Source organism: Panicum hallii, chromosome 7 (genome assembly GCF_002211085.1).
Source record: "Panicum hallii strain FIL2 chromosome 7, PHallii_v3.1, whole genome shotgun sequence".
Taxonomy (NCBI): Eukaryota; Viridiplantae; Streptophyta; class Magnoliopsida; order Poales; family Poaceae; genus Panicum; species Panicum hallii.
This window is the reverse complement of record NC_038048.1, coordinates 2,130,603-2,152,117: the sequence shown is the minus strand read 5'-3', so window position 1 is coordinate 2,152,117 and position 21,515 is coordinate 2,130,603. Positions and strand designations below refer to the sequence as shown.

Here is a 21,515-nt window from a genome sequence, read left to right as displayed (position 1 = left end):
ACATAGAGCCCAATACATAACTTCTCACTTATTGCCCCTTAGGCTGCTTAGGTGTGAGAAAGTTTAATTTGGTTCTTTCTGAATTAATACATGCGCTGATCATATTTTAATTGAAATTTAACAATAGGTTGTTTATGTCTTTAGTCATGCATAGCTTCGGGTTTGGCCTTCTAAGAGCTAGTAAGGTTAGGGTTCTCAGTATGCCTTTGATGTTAAGTTTCAAAAATCAATTTGTTACACCCGGTGTTCTCTAGTCACGCCCGATCTCGTGCACTACCACATTGGAATATTCTTTATGCCTGATGGTTAGCTTTCTGAGGTAGCCTCTCCTCCTATATATGGAAACGAATTGAGTTTGAGCATTATATCAACCAATAGGTTTGCCCCATGAACTATTATTAAGTTCATTTATTTGGAACTTCTTCATCCCTGGAAAAGCAATAATGTGCTATCTGAGTTGAGTATACATAGCTCAAGAAAGAGTAGCTAACTTCAACTCCTGTAATTGTAGTCCTTTTCTTATCTATACAATTGGTATTTTATCAATAATAAATGAGCAGAAATATAGGCCAATAAAGATTGCAGTCCCAGCGATAAAATTTTGATATAGACGATTGTTGTCCCTAGTGGGGATAAAAGCCTCTTTCAGACTGTTTGTGAGCTTAAACACCCGGTATGATATCTGCAGGATAAGTCACGTAGTGAATATCGTTTTGATGAGATTTTTGAATGAAAATTACTTTGACGTTGGAGCTTACTAAAAGAAATATCGTTGTAGTAAGCAAAAAGTTCAGCAACGCGTAATCTGGTATGAAGGATAGAAGCAACTTTGGCTGTCCATTTGGAATACCAGACCTGTAAAGGAAGCCACTCATCCCTCAGTGTGAAAGCTGAGAACACAACAGAAACTCAAAGTATCTGAACCTTTTTCTTTTGGATTCAGTTTTAATCAAATTCTGCTACGAAAGGTTAACTTGGATTCATTCTTGACCTTGTACGCTCATGGAGACAGGAGACACATTACACTGATCGACTATCTTCAGTAATATAATTAGGGACGTATATTGGGTAGTAAATGGGGAGATTTGGTGCATGCCTAAACACCTTGGAGGACTGGCGATCCTCAACCTGCGCAAATTTGCAAGGGCGCTACATTTAAGTTGGCTTTGGTATGAGTGGCAACCGGAAGACAAGCCTTGGAAGGACATGGACATGGCCATTCTTTCCACGACCAAGGACAGAACCCTGTTTGAGAAGGCCACAAAAATCACCTTAGGAAATGGACACAATGCAATTTTTTGGACGGCAGCATGGTTGCAAGGGCAGGCATCAAAGGGCATTGCTCCCAGCCTGCGGGTTTTTTCATTTTTTTTTCGGGCTTAGGCTTTGTTAGTCCACCTATATTAATTAACTAGGCAAATATGTTCATGCGTTGCTACAGACAAAAAGACTATATAAATATCGGATACGTATAGTTGCCCGTACGTTAGGTTATACAAGTTTATGTGATCAAGTCGTGGATGAAGGACTGGTCAGACTCGTATACGGGATGGACTAAGACCCACATGTCGATGATAGAAATTGGACCAAACCAAAAATTAAGATGGAAATGTTACATGCTTTAGAAATAAGTAAAGATAAATGGCAGGTCCTGCCAATTTACATTAAAAAAGGACCATACTGAGTTCCAAGTTAAAAAAAAAGATGAGTCCCATACCTGAGCCAAATGTGGAACTGAGAAATATAACTCTCCATTGTAATTTTGCCTAGCCAACTATAAAAGAAGGGATTACATACTTAGAGATGGAGTAATCGAAACTATATAAAAGAAAATAATGTGATAAGTTGGTAGAAATTTGGAGAATTTTTACCATATATAGAAAGGTACCAAGCTATATATACAACAAACTTTGACTTAGGAGGCAAATTGAAAATTGGTACCTTTGGTACCATATTTTGTTATCTCTTAACTTTTAGTTTTGATAGCTCTTGATACCTTTCCAAGGGCCATAAGAAACACAGAATTTTAAATGCTTACACAAAAAGAGCCAAAGAGGTACTCCTCAACTTTTGGGTGCAATTGCGTAGGCAGATATAAACACTGTAAGAAACATAGGGGTCATTAACTGTAATGAGAAATTTCTGCCACACACCATATAATTAGGAATCTCATTGCGATAAGATTTGATATACATACGTTATAGGAATCCATGAGGTGTAGGGATGGTACTTGTTGTATGTAAGTTTGTCCAGCTTGTAGATATATTCGTACCACAGATAGCCAGCCTAGAAAAAGGAGCAGAACCTATAGTCAGTTATTTTCTTAATGGAACTCATCCTAGTCAGTGCAACGATAATGGTAACAGATGATCATGAGACTTACCATCAAGGAAATTGTCACAATGGTTCCCTTGATTGACAGTCTAACCTTAGTGTCAGATTCTTCCAGCTTCTCCATCCATTTTTCAACCTGTTTAGGACAGAATGTTCTATTTAGATTAATTACATGAGATAAACATAAGTATTAAGGAGGACCCTTAAAGTAGACATAACAAAGAGAAAAAAACTGTATGAAATAACTTTGTATTTCTAATATTCATGCATTCAGTTCAATAGGATGAAAGATATATCACTATTTGAAATACTTACATTAGGGTGAAAGTAGGCATAGATCATTCCAATGATCCATATGTATCGATCAAGGCCAGAACGGAAATGCCACTCGTGCAACAGGGGCAAGTTTACCTTTGAATGCTCTGGATTTTTGTAGCCTGAATTAAAAGCACATTTTTGTTCAGTCCACAATTGAAATGACAATGGCATACAGAAAGAAATACAGAGAGACCTTACCAATCAGAAATGTTAATGGTGCCCACAAAATTTCAAATACCCCAGGAATTTCCCATATCAAAATGACAGTCAAAAAGCAACAAGCAATCTTAATAGCCACTACTGATGGTATCTCATTGTACTTGTTGAACAGAAAGAGCGATCCGTATATCATTAGAGTAAATAGGGTGTGCATTGGAGAGATATAATACAACATGTAATCATTGTCAAGGACAATGCAACAGAATGCTGCGAAGAAATTAACCCTCCACATCATCTGCATTAAATGTAAATTTTTTGGTGTTCAGTGATTGAAAGGTGGAGTTACAAGAAATCTAGATGGTTGTTCAAGCTTATCATCAGTAACAAAGTAACTAAATTTGCGTTAGAATGGGCACCTGAGTAAATCTTGCAATGCTAAAATCTTTCTTTTTATAGTAATATGAGAAATTCCCAAATCCAGTCATCCAGACATAGCAAGCAATGAACACACGAATTGCATTGTATATTTCTGAGGCAGCGAAATAGTGGTACATCAGAAATAATACCTGGAATTGCAGATTGTATAATCAGACCACTCGTGCAGCCAAAACACAACTAAAAATACAACAATGCATTTAATATGTCCTCACACTCAAGTCTCTCTTGAAATCCAAAGTGATACAGATAGCTAAAAATCAGACAGAACTAAAGAAGTCAGGTAACACACCAACCTGCATCCATCCTCTCCATTCATCAGTTTGGTGGCGATTAAGATAGAGAATGGACTTTCCTGAAATTGCTGATGGTTCATGGTGCTTCTTAAGCGAAGTAAGTATTGACGCGATGATAAGAAGAATGTATAAAAACAGAAACATGTCGCGGTTATAGCTCTGTTGAGAACAAAACAGGGATATGAGAACGTTGAGGCCATAGTAAATCAGAAAGCTAAAATTCCCAAGGTCAATCTTCAGATATCTGAAGCATACCATAACTACATTTTAACCAACAAAAACTATGTTACATCTACCTGTAGCTACTCTGCTGTGAGTTTTAAGATTTTATTTTGAGAAACAGAGTTTTAAGATTAAGTAACAGGAGTGACTTCATGCTTACCTTCTTGCTTTCTGCAAATATGTTTGTCCGATCACAGATGTAAAAGTAAACCAGAATAATGCCAAATTCAGACCTGGAAATGGTTAAACAACACGTAAGGTCCATCATTCTTATTAATCACATAGCCAGAATTCCTAGAGCAGACGTGGCATTAGTTATTGATTGATCTTACATGGCTCTCAGTACGCCCTGGTTTTCAAGCAGAAAGGACTCATTCAATGTTATGAACCTGCAGCTCACAAGTCACAATCACAGAGACATCAATATTTACGAACTGTATGCGATATATATCCTGATGGTTTTACGATATATATAATCCTGATGGCTTTATTTTATTAGTCGTTTAGTCAGTACCTTATTAAATTTGCCTTGGCAGAGTTGTTCCGGGATGGCAGTTTGGATTGGCTTCCTTCAAGTAGCACTGCCCTGTCATCTTGTTTGATGGTTTCATTACTCAAGTAAGCATCCGGGTGGCTGAAGATGATGAAACAATAATCGCAGCAAAATAGAACAGCTGTTCTTCAACTTGTTCATGATGCTACTGTAAGCTAAACAGCAATTAATACTAGTGACTACTGTTGCAGCCGAGTTGTCCGTCCTTAAACATTTACTTATTCGCAGATCTTTTGATTGAAGAGAGATACTGATTCAAATCTTCTGTCCCAAATAAAGCTGAGCAACAACCAGGGGTTTCCGCAGAGATACAACTTACACTTTTTCATGAGACGATGATGCCCTGAATCCCAGGAATTCAGAATAGATCCATGCGGCGAGGACAGAGGAAAGACTGAGCAGAAATGGAACCTGCAAGATATTAGCATAACTATGAGTGCTATGAGCCTAGCAATTAGTTCATCAAAAGCATCAGACTAGCTAACCTGCAAGGCCATCGTTGCGTTGCCTTGAATGCTCACAGCTACTCTATATGCAATTATGCAGCTCGAAAGACTGCTCATCAGTATATATAAGGTTGAACAAACGATAAATATAGACGGAACTGATTCATTCCACAAACAAGCCTTAAAAGCTGCAGCTGTTACACAGGTGACAAAGTCCATGGACATCAATTACATTGACTAATTAGCAATGACTAATTCTCAGACAGAGACGTGATCAACTTAGGGGCCCTTTGATAGCTCCTCCAACAGCTCCAGCATCCGCTTATGCTAGGAGCCCTACCAAACGCTGGAAAACAAAACGGCTTCTCCGCCGAAGCACTCGCGGAGCCCATCGCTTGAATGAACTGAGGCGCCAGAGCTGGAAAAACCAGCTCCCCGCGGCTCCTCCCCCCGCCCCATGCCAGAAAGTACAGATTTATCCCTCAAGTTTGCTTTATTTACCAAAAAAATGCCACAACGCCGACCCATCGACTTAGGAGTCCGGCCTACAGCGCGAGGCAGGAGGAGCTGCGGCTGCTTGGCTGCAGCGCTAACCGTTCTCGCCGCCCCTTTCTTCGTTGTGGCGTGGGCGTGCCGCCCACCGTCCTCGGCTTTGCTGGAGCGCCGCCCGGCGTCGGACGCATCGGCCACAGCCGCTAGCACCTGGACCGGCCTAGGAGTGCTGCACTCGGGACGAAGCAGGCGCGTGGACAACGGAGCGATGAGACTAGAGCAGAGCGACGCGTGAGGCCGAAGCGAAGCCACAGAAGAGCGGCGTCGTGTACAGTTGCGGCTGGAGTTTTTTTTTTGAAACAGTAAGTATTTCATTATTCATAAGTCATAAGCAAAGTACAGAGATGGGGCAAAACATGCCCCATTGAAAGTTTTGTAGTGCCATCTGCACAGTACAGTTTTGAGAATGTCCAAAAGCTTCGCAGGAGTAAAGGCAAGAACCTGGAATTGGGGCTGGGCTTGCCTGCTTCGCGAGCTTGTCAGCAACCTTGTTGGCTTGTCTTCCGATTGTCTCACGACCCAAACTTGATAAACATACTTAATATTTAAATAATAGCATCATGAACATCATTAAAGCATAACATAGCATCATGTGCTTGAGTTTATTTATTTTCTTGTCTTGTTTGTGTGTTGGTTGTGAAGTAAGTTTAATTTTTGCTTTACAACTATGCCTGAAAATAATTTATTTAAATACTAGGCATGAAATCATGAACTTTAAGTAAATTTTTCTCAATTTTGTATCAACTAACCTGAGCCATAAAATTCATGGAATGTTTTAAAACCGCCATTTTTTTATTTTCCTGAGAGCAATCTAGGATAGATTTTTGAGTGCTTGTTGTTGGAGTATGTTCTTGGTGTTGTTATTTTGCTCCTGTTAAAATTTGGTGATTTTTGAATCTCGGGAAGACCTTGTTTTCCTATTTTGAAGTTAAACCGACGCTTTTACTCCCTTCCCTCTCCCCGGGCCCACCTGTCAGCGTCACTCTCCTTCTTCCCCGCTAATCCTTCTTCCCATGGACGGCGCCTCCACGCCAGCATCCGCCTGTTGACCACCGTGGCTCAGGGGCATGCGAAAACCACCCTTGCCCCTCGCTCTCACCTCATTTTAAGCCCCGGCTGGCCTCCCCAAAACCCTAGCCCTAGTTTCCCCTTCCTCTCCATTGCCATCCCCTTCTTCCTCACCGCCGGCCGCTGCCAAATCCTCTGCCTCCGGTGAGCTTCCCTAGGTGCAGCAAGGCTGGCTTGCCAAGCCTTGACCCAGTTAGGGTCCTCCTAGTCCCTGGCCCTTGTCAGCGGCTCAGGTGGGCCTAGGTTGAGCAGATCTGCTATTGTATGTTGTTTTGTGGATCTAAAAATTTGTAAAATATGTATAAATTTCTGTAGAGCTCTGAAAAATATAAGACTTGTTTTATTGGAATCTTAGGTGTAGACCTACCCTATAAAAATGTTTTTCTACATGTTTCAGTTAAAACAAATTAGTTATGCTTTGTTTATTAAAAAGTGAAACAATTACTTGATAAATTCTCTGCTGCTCTAAAAATTCCAAACCTAGTTTTGTTAGATCCCTTTTTTTGTTAGATCCCTTGTTAAATGATCTTTTCAATGGTGTAATTTGTTTTGTAGGAAACCAACTGTTTATTAGAGTTTTAGATTGATTTCATGTTTGCTACCTGAAAGTTGTTTATTGCATATCTATTAACCAAAAATTGATAAAACAGTAAATCCACTTGTGTTAGCTTCTATTCTCCATCTAGTTCCTATGGTAATTTTCTGGAAATTTGTTGAAGTGATTTACATATCTTTTAAGATTTAACTTTTTAGAGTAACTGAAAAATTTTCATGCTCATAAATAATACTATATAATTCATTTTGCTGCAAATCCAACTTTCATAATTTCTTACTGATGTTCTCTGTATGCTCAAATTAATTCATGATTTATGCTTGCTGTATGATTTTTTTATTGTTTCTACTTGCTTAATGCTTTTCATGACTAGTCTAGTGGAAAATGCTTGATTGGTGTTGGTTATGCTTATGTTTGCGTATCATCTCATGATGTGCCATTCATTTTTCATTTCATATTATCTCATGCACAAATCATAGCATCATGCTAATGCATACACTCATTCATGTATTTTAGTGACCGAAACGCTGGAGAACGAGCCCGTTGAGCCCACCGAGATCATTGAACCTGAGCCTGATGTAGAGTTTGTGGTTGAGCCTGAAGATAACCAAGGCAAGCAGATAAGCATGATATTTTTACCCACCTAAATTGATTTAGCTTTAGTTATCTCATTTGGGTATCTATGGTTATATATTATGTTTATTTATCGCATTCTTGTACCTACTCTTGTGCGTTACCCTTCCTTGAATTGTTATCCATATCCTTGTCGCATGATAGTTTGGTTAACTAATTAATTTGACTAGTTGCTTAGCCATGCTTAGATTATGCTATAACTTGAAAGGAAATAATAGAATAGGATAACACTGCACTCACTTGGTTATCCTTGATTACACTTGTTCGGTTATGGTTATGTTGGAAAGATGATTTCGTGGTTCGGGCGGAATGGTAGGGCCTAGAGAAAGGAGTCTCGGAGGCATAGTCCACTCGAATCGTTTAAGGACTATCCGTGTATGACCTAGATTTTGAGCATTTTATCGTGCTACCACATATCCAATCATGGTAAGGATGAGCCTATTACCTCCTTTGTTTTGATCATTGAGGCATGATCCTAGATGCGTGGCCATGGGACCATGTAGAGAGGCTTAGGGGTATCCCGGTGGATCTAGATGACTCTCCGCGTAAGCTAGGCGTGTTTCTCAATGGTTGAGGCTTGTTGGAAACGGTTGATGCGAGTACCCCTCATCCAATTTGGTCGGTTGGGTGAGCCGCATGGTCGTTGTGTCGTGTGGGTAAAGAAATACATCCTTGCAAGGTTAATAATCAATTCGAATTGCCGCGCTCTCGATTATGAGCAAGCTCAAATTGCTACGAACTCTTTGTAGAAGTATCGTGTACGTTGGTTATTGTCTAATGTCACCTTTATGATCAAGTATTTGTTCTTCCTTTAATCAACTAAAATTTATGTTGTGATTTGGGCAAGATAATTAATTTGCTAGGGAGCTAGTTGTTTGATTAGGGAGCTCATGCTTATGAAATAATTACTTAACCATAAAACCTCATCTTTGTTGAGCCCCCCTTGCATAATCCTTGATTATATAATCGCGTAAGTCTTGCGAGTACCTTCGTACTCATGTTACTTTTAATCTAAGTTGTAGGTGAGCCGGAAGTCGTATTTGGCCACTTCTATCCCGCCGATTCCGGTGCGGGAGAGGAGTGAGTTGTTGTGGTCACGATGACGTCCTTAAGCAAAGACGTTGTTGTCTTATCACGCTTTAGTTGTTTTATCAGCTGCATAGCTTGTCCTTTGTGAGAGCATGACAAAAACATTAAACTTAAATTCATGACTCTTTTTATATTTCATTCGTGAGCCCAAGGCTTGTATTTGGAGTTGGAACCTTTTAATTTTAGATTTGAACCTTCTTGTTATGAACTTGTAATATTTAATGTTGAACCTTGTATTGTGTAAAATATGCTCTCTATGGTTCATGTGGTAATGTGCAATTTGTATGATGGTAGGTGTGCTTAATCCTAGGAATGTGGCAAGCACGTACCGAGACTACCGGATTTGATATCGTTTTAAGTGAATGATGTGTCGATTGTTGAAGTCTCTAGATGTGGGTTAGCACATAACATGCTCTTGAGTGAACATGTGCTAGCTCTCATCTTAAATATAATGACCGGCAGTTTGCTTAAAATAGTCTTAAATTAGGCGGTTCTTACGCCGATCTTGATAATTGAGTAATGCATTCCTCTTTTGGGTTGCGGCTGGAGTTAGTGGCAGAGAGGAAAAGAAACGGGAACAGAGCCTCTCGGAAGGAGGAGAGATTGGATAAGGTAGAAAAGGGATGCAAAGGAAGGACAAAAAGGATTGTAAAAAAGATGCGTTAAAAAAGAGGAAAAAGGAGAAAAAAATATTAATCTATAACTCCACTCATTAATCTATTCATTGAACTCAAATTATGAATTGAAGGTAAACATAAAATTAGCTGTACAACTAAGTGAGATTACTAGGGGTAAATTGGACATTTGAGTTCCTTCATCCATTTAAACAAATACAGGAAGAGCCGTTCTACCAAATATTTTTCAAAATGGTTTCAGCTCCATTAAAGAGCTGCTTCACCAGAGGAGCTGCAACTGCAGCCGTTTTAGTAGGAGCCGGAGCCACAACTGCAGCCGTTGCAGCCTCTGCTCCGTGTTGCCGGTGGTGTTCGCATACCGATAGAATTGTTCAACCATTGAAAAAAATAATCGTTTGTTTGGATGTGGGCTGGATCCTAATTTGTAGACTGTATTTCAAATTTGTGGAATGAATGGTCTTGTCCATATTGGGGGTGGGAGACGGGGTTTGATTTGAAGGGCAAGTTGCATATTTTACTACTAATTCAACCTCTGAGTTGCACTAAAACACGAAATTGCGAAACTGCCATCAAAAGTTATCAAAATCCATTCTGTTTTCCACTAGGATCCTTTTCAGTTACCTGCCGTCATTTTTGCGTTTAATAAGAAATAAAAGCCACAAAAATCCAAGGCATGGAAAATGACACGATTACCCAGATAAACCACTTTGTCATCTTCTCCATCACTGTTGAATTCAATATTATTTGTGAAATTTTGTCAATCCTGGAATTATTTTGGAATTGTTGGATTAAATGATGTGAAAAAGATAAAGAAAAATCAAGTTTCCTAGGCCATGCACGTTCCAGTGGCAACTTTGGAGTTAGTCTTATCTTAATGGCAATGGCAAATTTATGATAACAATTGAAACCAGTGGTAAATATGCAATTGGCTCCTATTCCAAAATTTCCACCCTCCAGGACTCTATATTCGTTAGCAAAAAAATTGCTATTTTAGGTCTTTTAAGGGAAATCTAGTTTATTTCACTAGTATTTGAATTACAATTTCAGCTTTCACTATCGTCACTCACCAGTCATCTATGTTCACCTTTACCTTCAATCACTGTTATGTCTCAAATAAACGTTTGCCAATTTCATTCAAAGTTCCCATCTCGAGTTGAATGATCCTCACCTCAAATAATAATATCATCATGATTCGGGTAAATTCCACCTCAATTAAATAATTCATATCTAATTGCAAAAAGGTCTCACTTCAATACAATAATTTCCAACTGGATCTATACATTTCCAAATCTGTAGAAAAATAAATTTCGGTTTTGTATTATTTCTACCTCAATATGCCTATTCCTTAAGATACAAATCCACCTAGATGCTTTTGGGTTGGTCAAGTTTCATGACTCAGAATTTACGTGTGTATTCCTTCTTAGTAGCATACAGATTTGCAAATCTTTCTTGTGGCCGAGTTCTTTTATTCCAAACGGAAGGGTCCTTATAATTTAATTTGCATACCTGCACCCATTTAGTCTCACTTTAGTCCACGTCCTTGACCATCACTAAAGAAAATACACATATAATATAAGGCGTGGTCGTTTGGCCATGTCACAGTACTCCATTTGTCTATTAGGGTGACCCCCAATGTATTTAGCAAAGCAGTATGTATGTGTGGGACCCGCAGCTAGGAGTCCATAGCTATGGTAAATGCCACAATGATAGAAGTTATGTGGGATACCCACCAGAGGTAAAAAAAACCAAAGACCCAGCTAATACGGCCGGCCGTACGGCCTGTCCCTTTTTGGCAATCGGGATCATTCACTTTTTATCCGCTTTCTCTTTTTAGAAAAAAAATGACAGTGCAGTCCGGAAAGGATCTAGGATAAGAAAAAACAGCATGAACATAACATGCAATTTTATTCAGAGTGTATATATGTTTAGGTATACAACACATGATTTAGAACTGCAAATGGTCGTAAACCTAGCAATATGGTTTATAATCGGCTATTTACACAAGCACATTCGCCTCCCCCTCCTTGAATCCAAAACTACACCACAAGCAAAAACTGAACATTCATGACTCACGGTGCTGTGTATGCATCTCAGTAAAAAAAGATCTACCAGCATATTATCAAAAATGCACATTATCTTCATACTTGCATAACTGATGATCTCCTTTCATAACCTGCCATACAATGAGAAAAAAGAGAACCAAATCAGCTAGCCAAGTGCGGAGCCAGGAATCAAACTTAGGGAGGGCCGAGCCAAACCATATCAAATGAATAAATAATAAATCTATCTATAACGGTGTCTAGAATGTTGGCATTAGTAAAAAGCTACGCCAAACGCATTTTTTCACATTGAACAACGATCAGGATATGGGCTCCATACCGATAAGCAGCTCTTCTAGACGCACTCATATAGAATGCGTTGCCACGTGACACAGTTCCAAACAAGTCCAATAATAATTGTGGTTGTAGTATATATAGTATAGTAGAATACTTATTTATATTGTAATGTAGCATGGATAATTATAATAATTATATTTCACTGATATCAACAGATGGCCAAAAGATTAAACTGACAATGTTTTTACAGTTTTATCATAATGTGTAGCTTATCCGTAGAAAAAATAACTTATATGTCTGGTAAATAGGATAGTAGAACATGACATTTATATTTATGGAAATCTAACTGTGCTTGATTCTAATGATTAGAAGTCCTAATTATTCAAAAAATCTAAATAATTTATGATTAGTCTAAATCAGTAACCTAAACTTATTTATCCGGATCATTAGGGGGAGCCATGGCCCCTGCCTCCGCCACTGCAGTCAGCATATATCATGCAAGAAAAGATCCTGGTGCATGCCATAAGCATTTAGATTAATATTTAGTATGTATTTTAATGGTACCAATTAAGCATTTCAGATGTTCATTCCAAGTAGTTTGTTGCCTAATGAAGTATATTGATTTGTATAATCTAGAACCATAATATTGCCTAATTCCCTCCCATATTATTGCCTTGCTGGGAACCATAATTTTGCCTAACAAAGTACATTGTTTTGCCTGGTTATAACTATAAAATTGTATAATCAGAACCATATTATTGCCTACTAAACTATATTGTTTTGGAAAATTGGGCTAGCTACAGCAGAATAGCTCTAAGACAAAGACATAGCAAAATGGTGGGCTTTTTACCCGCACCAAAACAATTTCACCAAGATTAGAAACACACAAACATAACTGCTATGATTAGGTTCAGCTGTACTTTATGCAGAGTTAGTGTTTTTCACAAATATTTACTGCATAACTTTAGTGATGATATTTTCCATACAAAACACTGCTAGACTAAAAAAATGCACAATTAGGGTATGATTATTTGAATAGCATTGACCAGGTTCTCAGGTGGATCACGAATGTGATGTCTGCACCCTGCAGATACACACAATTAGAAAAAGCAACTATGTGGTTCTGTATAGGCCAATATATCCAAGCGATTTAAAAAAAGGCAGCTATCAAATCTCTGCTAGAACCCACACCCAGCAAAAAACAGCTGTTAAGCTAAACTATTTCACTGGTAAAAAAAATCTAAATAAAAGAACAAAATAGCATTCAGTTATCTAGCTCTGGTTCTAGCAATCATTCAGTTAAGCTACCCATTTCTTCTGATAAAAAAAGGCATGTCTAAAAATCAACACACTAGTTCTTCAGCTCCTGATCTTAGTTATTTATCCTCTACTGTATTTAAAACCTGATCCTGTTCCTTATACTGAATCTAGCAACTAGGCATGAACTCTACTTACCCCCTATTGCAGTGTGTTGATTTTGCAAAATACATGGATCCTATTGCAGGATCATGCATACAACACAGAAAAAAAAATGAAGAGGTCATCCTAGAAATAGTCTGTGTTGATTCATCAGTAAATCTGCCCTCCCCCCACCCAATTTCCCTGCGCATGAAAAATTCTACAAACCAAACAGCAAATACTAGAAACTGAAGCGCGGGAATGGGTCCTATTGCACAGATCATACACGCCACACCCAAAATTTAGCAACCAGATGAAGCCATCTGCACACAGCGAAAAAAATGCTGGATTAAAAAACAAAGGGTAAACGGAGGAACATCTTAGAGCCATCTCGCATAACTGAATCAAAATGTTGACTAATTTTATTCTGATAGTTGAGAAAGAGCTTGATGAGATGCTCCACCCAAATCAATCATTTAGAACAGCCTAGCTAACTAATTAGATTATCATTTAGCAAAGAGAAACCACATTTGCATCGATATATTACCCCATCTGTTCATCAAATCTCCTCTAAACAAGAACTAAAACCACAGACCAACTACTGTTAGTAAAAACTACTGCACATAGTAAAAAACTGCATGATCATTCAAATCGCAAATGAAAAGCTAACAAAAATGGGATCGTGCTATCAGTACGTACAGAAAATCAGCAAAATTACCATCGGCTAAAAAAAATATCCTTCATCGGCAAAACTACCATTTCGTGCAGCAGGGATCGTGCTATCAGTAAATGCAGAATTGGTAAAATTACCATCAGCTAGAAAATATCCTTCATCACTACCATTTCGTGCAGTAGGGAGACTAAACACAGAAATCGGTAAAACTACCATAAGCTAGAAAATATCCTTCATCATTACTATTTCATGCAGCAGGGGATCGTGCTATCAATAAATACAGAAATTGGTAGAACTACAATCAGCTAGAAACATATCCTTCATCGCTACCTTGTTAACATATAAGACAGAGCACATAAGCTAAGATTAAGGATGCAGATGGACCTTGACTAACCTTTGAGCTCTGTTTTTCTCCAAAAAAAGCATGAGGCTGTCACTCTAATAGCATAAAAAATCCCCACGCCCTTAAAAAATCCCACATCACGGGAGAGTGAAAAAATCAGTCGAGAAATGCAGAAAAAAATCGCCCCTGGATCGGTGGGGGGCGCTCACCTGATGTGACCCTGCGCTTCTGGCCCCCCGACGATACCGAGTAGTTACAAGCGGCGAGCTGTGAGTAACGAGATGCGAAATCAACCAGGGGATGACGAAATGCGAAATCCCCCATGTAGAGAGAGGGGGGATGACGAGCCAAAATGAACAGGAGCGTGATATATTTCTCCGCTGCTGGCTCTCCCCTTTCTAAAATGTGGGACCGGTCCATCAGTTGCACGTGGGCGCGGTGGAAGCTTTGCATCGTTGGATGGAGGGTGACCAGTGGATGGAACCTACGCAACTGGACAAACCTACGGCCCGCCGTAATAGAGTCATTAAAAAAAATTTAATCGTGCCACGCTTCTCGTTACTTTTGCGCAATCGCTAGTCTTCCGCCTCCTGCGTTCTTTCTCGTACGCTGCCCCTTCACCAGACCTCCCCGTCGCCTTCCCAGTCGCCCACCAGATCCGAACTGCTCGCTCCGCCATTCCTTCTGTTGGCCATCTCCTCTATTGCTTCGCATCGTCCTCTCCTCGATTGTCTGTGTTTTGTAGCCGTTCCATTGGAGATGGTCTCGGATCAGGGCGATGATGCAACTAGGACGGCAACCAGCGCCGGGACGACCGTGACTGTGAGGAGGTGGTGTGTCATGCTCTGGAAGATACGGCAGCGTGTGAGGCTTGAGGTGAGCTTGGAGGCCTGGGACGGGTAGCCGGAGAAGAAGCGACAGCACGCATGGACCTGCTGGGCCATGGGGTACATTTCGTACCTCTATTTTTGCTCCCAGCTCTAGCTCTGGTCAATCGTATGGTTTATTGCTCGTTTTCTTTTCTTGCGGGGCATGGAGAGCTAGGCTCAGATCCATGGGAAGAAGTGTTGGCTGCAACTCCAGCTGATTAGCTAAATTGCAGCACAGACGGTGACTTATTGGCTGCAGCTCCAAATTCATAGTCGGTGAGGGACCAAACCTTTCTTATAGATGAAAACCTTGAAATTGAGAGCTTGTTGGTGGAGTAGGTTGCAGCCAACTCCTTGGTGTTGAATTTGAACGCCTTGAAATGTTGGAGGAGAGTTGCCATATGGTGGCTGGTTTACTGAAGGACAAAAAGGTTGAAGATTGGGGTGTAGGAGGTGAGATCTGGCCACTACTCTTAGAGTATTGGTTTGAGGAAGTCTTCATTCGAGAAATTTGTAAAATTTCTGAAGGAATCCATTAAAACTAGTGGTGTTCTTGCAAGAGTGTGAGGATGGAGCCCGCAAAAAAAAAAAAGAGTGTATGGTTAGAGCAAGAATCCTTCAGTTTTGTAGGCAGAGGAGCCCAAAAGCCAACGACAACCTACTGAGTTGCAGTCGGCTAGCTCTAGCTGCCAATTGATTTAGTTCTTTAATATTTGTGTACAGTGTTACTATACAAATATGCTATTTTTATTGTCTTCTGGCCTGCCCATATGTAGGCAGCTTTAACTATTTTCTTTCTATGTACCACTTGCACAATATCATATGAAGGTTGAATGGAATATTATATTGCTTATAGACTGCTTTTACACCACACCGTGGTCGCCCTTAGGAGTTAAGAGTCAAATGAATCCGAGCTACTTAGTGTTTCGAGGGCTAAATCAATTTAAAAGCATTTTTTCATAATTATCATGCATGCATGTATGCAGATCCTTCAATCATGGACAAATCCTTCCTAAATAGGCTGTGCTAATCTCATATCATAATCATGCATGAATAGGTAAAAAATGTATCAATATTTGTCATGTTGAAGTTTAGAAAATTGCTCCATATTCACTTAAATACATAGCACCTTTCACTAAAAAAAAAAGCAATAACATGTACACAAGTATGTATGTCACGCTACAGAAAATAAATGCCTAGATTTTGACGCATTTTTCCAGCAGATTTGGACGTGTCTTGGTACAAAACTACCTCATGTGACAAAAAACCTATCACCATGGTTAAAAACACGTTACAAAAACCCATCACCATATTACATGATATTTTGTAGCGTGACATCAAAGTTCATGTTAAAAACATCATGCATTATTTTATACAACTCACGTACGTGTCACCCATCTCACGTTCTTTTTTTTATCAAATCCATGTCACGTTTATGTTAGGGAAAATGGAACGGCGACAGTGTTAACTCTCACGCACCCATGGCCCATTCTCGTTAAGAGGGAAAAAAAAAAGAAATGTTAGATCATGCGTGAAAGTTTTTTCACTAGATCTAATAAGAGGATAATCCCCCTATCTTCCCTATGTTAAAGAGAGTTACAAATATTTTTCCATTTCAAGGTGACATGTACATAGCTACAAGTCCATTTAGGTTATGTCTCACACATTTAGGCCCTGTTTATAGGATATAAATCCGTAACTTTAGTAGAAATGTGTACTAAATCCTGAAAATTCCTAGAACATTGCTCCTCTTCCAAGCAAGCGCTTGATGGAAGAGCAGAGTTATGGAACTGTTGCTTCGATCAGGACTGGTGTCAACATCTGTAGATTCTCTTCAGTTAACACACCTTGTTTATGAGGAACCACCATGTGGTTCTGGCAGTGCACGGTTCTTGCATTGAACAACTACTAGTACAGATGTCCAACGCGACATGCGTGAGCGCGTTTCCCTAGCTAGTTCACCACTTATATACATACAACTTGCTCGTATCATTGGGGACAACAGATCTCTCAGCATGGATGGCAGGCGTTCTTCCGCTGCGCTCCTCTTCCTCGCGCTCGCGCTCGCCGCCGGCAGCCTTGCTGCGGTGGCGCAACTCCATCCGCCCGCCGGCGCGCGCTATATGCTCGTTGCCTTGCAGACAGGCCGCGGTAGCAATACCAAGTTAGCCATGAGGACAGCAGGCGGCATGTCCATCACCGGCTTCGCCAACGGGAAGCACGACTGGTTCGCCCTCCCGGGGGGCGAGGGCAGCAGCCGCCGCGGCGACATCCCCATGCAGGGCCTGGGCAACCTGCTGAGTGTGCTGGTGAACAATGGCACACACTAGGGGACCTGCTCGTGCTGCTGGGAGTAATAAGGTTGCGTCTGGTCGTCTATCCATTGTGCTTTCATTGTCGTTCATGTGTACGTACCTTATCTTTTTTAGATTGTTTTCTTTTCTTTTTTCTTTATCATGCTTAGTCCTGCCCAAATCATGTGTTACTGCTGTCTGTGTTCCACTCCATTTTAGAGAATTATTGTGGTCGGGTTAGCTACTAAGGCCACGTTTGGTTCAGCGTCCGTGACCTGCGTTTGCGTTCGGAACGTCAAAACCGAACCAAACACTCTGGAACGCACCCCTGCGTTTCGTAACGCACCAGCTTTTTTACCCGCAGCACCCACAGCCGGTCGCCCCCAGCTTTCGCAGCGTTTGCAATGGGAAGATGGGAAAATTTACCCGCCTGCCATCCGTTACACAGTGTACCGGTTCGATTCTTTCCTTCGTTCTCCTCTCGCTTCCCCCAATCCTGCACCATTCGCTAGGATTGGATGCCCTGCACCCCCGGCGGCCGCGCCCCCGCCCCCCGGCGCCCGCGCCCCCACCCCCTCGGCGCCCGCCCCCCCGGCGCCCGCGCCCGCGCCCCCGACGCCTGCGCCGGCACCGGCGCCGGCGCCCCTGCTCCCACGCCGGCCGCACCCCTGCTCCCACGGCGGCGCCCCTGCTCCCCACGCCGGCTGCACCCCTGCTCCCCACGCCGGCCGGTCCTGAAGGTTTGTGCGGTCTCCTTCCTTAAAAAATTCCTATATGTTAGAGATGGATGCATGCGTGTGGAGCTCACGAAGGGAATGAATCCGTGAAATTTGAAAAGCGTAGTGGTAGCTTCCTTGTAGTTTCGATCCTCTGGATTGGTCAATCGAATACATCATCATAATACTGTCGGCTAGTTAATTGGATTTGGATTGTCAAATGTATTATTGTCCTATCAAGAAACTTCTATTTATATAGAGATTAGTTGCAAGGAATAATCTTTGGATATTATAAGTTTTGTGATCTTATCTTTTGGTTACATGATTGCTTACAGGATCTGGATTATAGTCATTGGTATCTACCTTTTACTACTTGTTGGTAGGTCATTGTCATCAAGAATAAATAGGTCATCAAAGACCTTTATCTGTCACTATGCATATTAGATTCTATCTTTAATTGTGTTGTTACAGGAAAGTATGGTTAACCCTTTTAACTTGCAAGTTCCTTGGAAGTCTGGTTTGCTAGTTTATTAAAAGTCCATTTTGATTGTTTGCACACCTAATTATTCTGTGCTAAGCAAGTATGGGTTTCTAATTTTTAAATTGATTTCTTGTGCTAAAAAACAGTAGTTTTGTTCCCCAATCCTTAACAAAGTAGATTGGTGTAAGAAAGTAGATTGTAGAGGTATCGCTTTCAAATATTTGTAATAACTGTGTCTTGTAGTATTTTCTTCAGTTGTCTTTACTTTTTAAATTTATAAAGTACCATACTCACCAGTTTATTTCTATTTTCTTAACATTTGGAATAATACATTGATTGCTTGTGAATGAAAAAATAGTTGATTGTGATCCTCACATTAGTGATGGGTGAAAAGGCGGTGTGGGATAATGCCACTTTGAAACACTTCATTGACATTTGCAAGGAGGAGCTTATTCTTGGGAATAGACCAAATGGTTGTTTCATTAGAACTGGTTGGAAGAACCTTGAGGATAAACTTCTTGCAAGAACCGGGTTGAAACTAGTGAGGTCACAATTGAAGAATAAATTGGACAATATGAAAAAAGATTACACCATGTTCATGGAACTGAAAAATGCTGCCACTGGGCTTGGATGGGATGATGCGAATCAAACTGTTGAGTGTTCTAGCACGTGGTGGGATGAACATCTTGCGGTGAGTTAAGTTTTGTTTTTTGAAGGTAATTCTATTTGCCTTTGTTATATTTCGTTCCTAACCTTGCTAAATTTATTTTACAGCGATGCAACAACCCAGAGAGAGGTATCAAGTGTGTCCATGTCAAGTTTCGAAAGCGGGGGCCTGAAAGACATCTAGGCACCTAAGTGGGTTTTGGTGATAAATGTTAAAGCACATGTATATTTAATCGTGTTATTAAGCATGTGTGCAGGTGCTAAGGGTGACTGAGCAAAGCATATAGCGAAGCGTGAACCCTAAAAAAGGATATGAAAAGCGGCGTTCTCAAGTGTACTAAAAGACTAGATTTTATTTTTGAAATTGAGTATAGGAACGCCGTACTATCAAGAGGAACTTTGATCCACAAGTGTAGACATGGTAGTTGTGCTCAAAAGAACCCACAAAAATCATAAGAAACAATCCCACCACTCAAAAAGGGACTTCCTGTGAAATTCTTTGTCTAACCCGGAGTGTCTAGGTCTCAATCCGGAATGTCCGGACAGAGTGTCCGGAGTATCCGGACGTATACCCGGAGTATCCGGGTTACTGTTACCGGTCTGCAAAACACAGTGGTCCGGAGTCTCCGGACTCCTATGTCCGGAGAATCCGGACATATACCCAGAGTTTTCGGGTATCGCTCTCCCAACGGCTAGTTTCTGGGTGAGAGGGTATAAATACCCCCATACCCCCTCTCATTCTCTCTCTCTTGCTCATTTTCGACCAGAACAGCCTAAAAGCTAAAGAGAGCCCTCTCACTCCCCATTTGCTCCATTCTTGAGTGATTCTCTTAGGGGATTGAAGTGAGATTGTTGCAAGAGCTAAGATTGTGCAAGTAAGCCTTGATTTCATCTCTTGAGCACATCATCCAAGTCTAGCCCGTGGATTCTAGTTTATTACTCTTGGAGCTCCAAGCTCCTAGACGGCTAGGCGTCGCTTGTGATTGCGTGATTGATTTGTGAGCATCACAGCTGGTTTGTAATCTTCTTTCCTCTCCGAGGAATTCATAGTAAGTGACCCTTGGGTTGTAGCGTTGGTCTCACCCTTGGGAGAGGAGCATAGGAGTTCTTGAGCACCGTCTCTTGAACTCTTCCTCAACGGAGACGTAGCTCCTTTGGGAGTGAACTTCGGGAAACAAATTCTGTGTCACTCTCGCAATTCTAGCTTGCATTTGTGGTTATTTGCTTGTGAGACTAACTTTTTAGGGTTTGAGGGCGATCTACTATTACACAAGTCTCAGGAGTAGGACAACTGATGAGAAACACTCCAAAGGTACCACTAGTTCCTCTAAATTTACTGGATCCAATTTACAGCATCATTATCTTTATTTTTGTGTAGTTTGTTTCATACCCGGATAGTCTGGACATTATCTCCAGAAACTCCGGACACAGTATCCGGAGTATCCGGACATATGTGTTACTAACCATGTTCAAAGTATTTTAAGTTGCAGATTAGCCTATTTACTCCCCTCTTGGCATCTTGAGGTCCTTTCAATTGGTATCTGAGCGAGGTTCTCCATCTTTGAAGCTTAACCGCTTGGAGAATCAAGATGACAAGCGACACTTCATTCAAGGGTCCAGTCGATCCAATGGTTGAAGTTCAGAAGGAGAAGTCGTTTGAAAAATCTGAAGACAAGAAAAAGAATAGGCAACAAGAAGAGGAAGAAGAATTGGAAACAACCGACGATGAGATGTCATTCCAAGAATGCAAGGCTTGGAAGAAGAAGAAGAAATTGCAAAGAAAGAAAGAAAAATTAGGCACCAAAATTATAATCGAGTCAAGTGATGACTCGGACAATGATTACAAGAGAAGATCTTCAAGCTCTTCAAAAGTGAAGAAAAGAGCCGACTATCACCAAGTGGCTCATGACTACACATTTTAAATTCCTAGTGATCATAATACTTCAATTCACATGGGAAAGCCCCCTTATTTTGATAGAACGGGGTATAATCAATGGAAGACCAAAATATTTGGTTATTTGAGTGCAATTCACAAGGATCTTTGGAAGATCATTGAAGTAGGTTGTGAGATCCCGGAAGATGGAGAAGCCACAACGCCAGTGCAAGCATATATCTTACAAAGAAACTATCAAGCATTGAACATTCTTCTTTCTTCCGTGAGTCCGGAAGAGTTTGACAAGATTGAAGATTCTTCTACCGCCAAGGATGCTTGGGACACACTCCAAGTAAATCATCAAGGGTCAAGAAAAGTCTGAGAATCAAGAATCAAGACTTTGGAAGATGAACTAAGTCTATTCTCCATGAAGAAAGATGAAACCGTCAAGGAGATGTATAACCGCATGAAAAAGATCACCAATCAAATCAAGTCTCTTGGTGGAGATAAATGGGGTGATCGTGAGATAGTGGATAAGCTCTTAACCGTCTACATGGCTAGGGATGTGAAGCG

At 40.6% G+C, this 21,515-nt stretch overlaps 1 protein-coding gene across 2 annotated transcripts; it reads right to left on the bottom strand.

Annotated features, from left to right (window-relative positions):
- Positions 1-362: 362 nt before the first annotated feature.
- LOC112899637 (protein REDUCED WALL ACETYLATION 3-like) lies at positions 363-4,933 on the bottom strand. 2 transcript variants are annotated; one of them, XM_025968186.1, is made up of 15 exons: positions 4,803-4,933; positions 4,637-4,728; positions 4,279-4,398; positions 4,097-4,153; positions 3,925-3,997; positions 3,543-3,701; positions 3,228-3,377; positions 2,851-3,106; positions 2,650-2,771; positions 2,384-2,470; positions 2,198-2,286; positions 2,039-2,101; positions 1,718-1,774; positions 759-855; positions 363-682 (listed from the first exon to the last, which is right to left on the bottom strand). In XM_025968186.1, exons 1-15 carry the CDS (start codon positions 4,878-4,880, stop codon positions 524-526), a joined length of 1,659 nt encoding a protein of 552 aa, XP_025823971.1. In that variant the 5' UTR covers positions 4,881-4,933; the 3' UTR covers positions 363-523. The 2 variants fall into 2 exon arrangements, with proteins under 2 accessions (XP_025823971.1, XP_025823970.1); XM_025968185.1 differs by lacking the exons at positions 363-682; positions 759-855 and adding an exon at positions 862-1,245.
- Positions 4,934-21,515: the final 16,582 nt, after the last annotated feature.